This window comes from Notothenia coriiceps, unplaced genomic scaffold (assembly GCF_000735185.1).
Source record: "Notothenia coriiceps isolate Sejong01 unplaced genomic scaffold, NC01 NC01_scaffold00001080, whole genome shotgun sequence".
Taxonomy (NCBI): domain Eukaryota; kingdom Metazoa; phylum Chordata; class Actinopteri; order Perciformes; family Nototheniidae; genus Notothenia; species Notothenia coriiceps.
In genome coordinates this window covers 289,772-292,547 of record NW_011333781.1, presented here as the reverse complement: position 1 = coordinate 292,547, position 2,776 = coordinate 289,772, and the positions used below count along the sequence as shown (strand labels likewise).

The 2,776-nt window shown below is 40.5% G+C and overlaps 2 protein-coding genes across 2 annotated transcripts in view; both read left to right on the top strand.

Annotated features, from left to right (window-relative positions):
• rasa3 (RAS p21 protein activator 3) overlaps positions 1 to 164 on the top strand; it is a 42,392-nt gene extending 42,228 nt beyond the window's left edge. Inside the window, exon 22 of the mRNA XM_010786812.1 lies at positions 1 to 164. This exon is cut by the window's left edge and continues 3,363 nt beyond it. The gene's annotated coding sequence lies outside the window, so the exon portion shown is untranslated.
• Positions 165 to 949: 785 nt separating this feature from the next.
• Positions 950 to 2,776, top strand: part of pros1 (protein S) — a 9,074-nt gene continuing 7,247 nt past the window's right edge. Inside the window, exons 1-4 of the mRNA XM_010786645.1 lie at positions 950 to 1,179; positions 1,807 to 1,964; positions 2,416 to 2,440; positions 2,533 to 2,613. Coding sequence (XP_010784947.1) covers positions 1,101 to 1,179; positions 1,807 to 1,964; positions 2,416 to 2,440; positions 2,533 to 2,613 — 343 coding nt within the window. The 5' untranslated portion in view covers positions 950 to 1,100. The remainder of the gene's footprint in view (positions 1,180 to 1,806; positions 1,965 to 2,415; positions 2,441 to 2,532; positions 2,614 to 2,776) is intronic.

The following is a 2,776-nucleotide window of genomic DNA, read 5'->3' as shown; positions in this document are numbered from 1 at the left end:
GGGGGGGGGGGGGGGTTAATGTCAGTTACAATAGCGACAAACCCTCTACCCGGAATCCCACAAAGGAATGACTTATTATGCAATAATGGTGTTTCAGCATGCAATAATAGTAACAACCCCTCAATAAGCCCCGCAAATTATGAACTCTGCAGTGAAATTCCTCCTCAAATAAACACCTACTATAAGGGAGAACAGTGTATTTTGTAAAAATATTTTCAAGTATTAAAAAAGCCTGTTATGTGTACATAAAACAGTTGAATGAATGGTGAAAATGTGATGTGTTTTTTCCTGAATAACAAAATGAAACCAATATTAATGCAAACATGGTGTCTGTGTCATTTGTCGTTCAAATTATAAACTAAACCACTCAAGACTTTCATTTTGTTTTAACAAGTATAGCTATTTAGATCAAATAAGTCATACGGGCAAGAGGTTTTGATGTTTGGGTCCAGGTGTTGCCTTTTATGAATGAATTATTCTTAAACGTATTCACAGAAAACATGTTGACATAACAGCTGATGTACATAGATGTACATTAAAGCATAATAAATATGTTCTTGGTATAGCTTATTGGAACAAATGGCTTTAATAGTGTTGTTATTGCTTCCACCTGTGGGTTTTTTCCCACAATGAAAATTCAAAGGCTGCAATACATTTGAGAAACATGCCTCCCAAATGATGTCAAGCTATTTTCCCATGCATGCAATGTTGTCCATTGGCTTGTTGTGAACTGTCATGTGCAGTGAATCACCTGAATTTAACTGTAATGGAGGTCCTCTTAAAATGAATTGGCAGAAAGAGTTTGCAAGTGCAGATTCAATACTTCTGTGTGTGTGTGTGTGTGTGTGTGTGTGTGTGTGTGTGTGTGTGTGTGTGTGTGTGTGTGTGTGTGTGTGTGTGCGTGTGCGTGTTTGCGCGTGTGTGTGCGTGTGCGTGTGTGTGTGTGTTAGCAGCGCTCCCTAGCTGCCTGCTCTGCTCTCCTGGCAGCCTCCTCCTCTCCCCCTCTCTCTACGGAAACACTTTCGGGAAGAATAAGGTTTTTCCTGCTCTCGGCCAGTCTTTAGTCGGAGCCGTGGCCTAGCAGGAAGAACAGCTCAACTATGTGGAGAAAGAAACGGGACCTTTGGGATTCCCTGGCGTGTCTCGTATTTCTCGTGACGCTCGTCGATGCTTATCGATGTAAGTATGCGACTGTTGGGCTTTTGCGGTGTGCAGTTTTCAACCATACGTACTTGGAAAGCAGTTAACGGAATTGCGTTTTGCAGTGTATTTACAGTCAGCAGATTGCATTCTGGATGGGACCAGTTCAGGATTTGGTATAACTTTTTAAGCTAACAGACAAACAAGTGTGAGGGGGCATGTCTCATTACTATGAAACAACGCTTGCACAACATGAGCTGCTCTCAACAACAACTAGGGGGTCATTTCTGGGAAGTAACGGTTTCGCAATGACCTAATTATTTTTTATTTCAAGCCTTTTCAAATAATGAGGTAGTCAACTTTGTGCATGCAAGCAGCAGCCATATCAGCCATCTGTCATGAGGACAGTAATTCCTGCTGGGATCAGTCCTATTGTAGCTGCCTGCTGGTATTAATCAGTGAAAGTATCACTGCACTGTAAACAGCTGTGTTCACTTCTGAGTGATGTGATGGCAAGCACTGACATTGGAAATATAGCTGCAGATTGTGTATTTTAATGAGTAGGCCTATGAGTTGTTATAGCTGCACAAAGTGTATATTTATCAGTGTGTGTTGTTATCTGCACAATGTGTATCTTTATGAGTGTGTGTTGTCATATTTCCCTAGTCCTGAGCCATAGCACAGCCTCGCAGTTCCTGAGCAGGCACCGGAGAGCCAACTCTCTGTTTGAGGAGAGTAAGAAGGGCAACCTGGAGAGGGAGTGCATTGAGGAGCTGTGCAACAAGGAGGAGGCCAGGGAGATCTTTGAGAACACGCCGGAAACGGTGAGAGAGAGGAGCACTGGGTCCATTTTCTTTGGTCGATTTATGTCATGAAATATTAAAACATGTCCATCCTAGTTTCTCAAAGTCAAAAGAGTTTCCAAAGGTTTTCTTTCAGTCTTTAACCCAAATATATTCACTTTCAAATTATATAAAATGAAATAGCCCATTTCCATAAATGAGGGGGTTAAAACAGCATATTCGGACACATTTAAATAAAAAATGACCTTGAATTATTAAATAATTTCCCATTCTTTTTCTGCGACTTTAATCGTTGAAGATGTATTCTAAAGGACCTCTAAAAAGGAATGAGAAAGAAGAAATTGAAAGTTATAAACATTTCTGTTTCAAGCAGAGCATTTCTTCACAGCACAGAGCTGGCTGCAACCTACTTTCTTTATATTTCATTCCTTTTTGTCAAATAAATGTGAATTTTAAATCTCTTTTTCTCCAGGAATACTTCTACCCCAAATATGTTGGTAAGTCTGCACCTTTTTTCTCTTAATATGTTTTAATAAAAGCTTTAATTTGCAGTTATCTGTTCTAATAACACATCAAAAAATTGTTGCAGCGTGCCTGGGTTCACACCGTGTCGGCATCAACAACCCAAACTCAGACGCCATCCCATCAGACCTTCGCACATGTGTGAAGGGTGAGGGCCATTTTAGTAGAACATGCATTTTTATGTCAGTTAGTCCTTAAAACTCATTTAGGTTTCCCTACCTGTGAACGTTTTTTGTCAATGCTTTCATTAACATCGTGTGTGTGTGTGTGTGTGTGTGTGTGTGTGTGTGTGTGTGTGTGTGTGTGTGTGT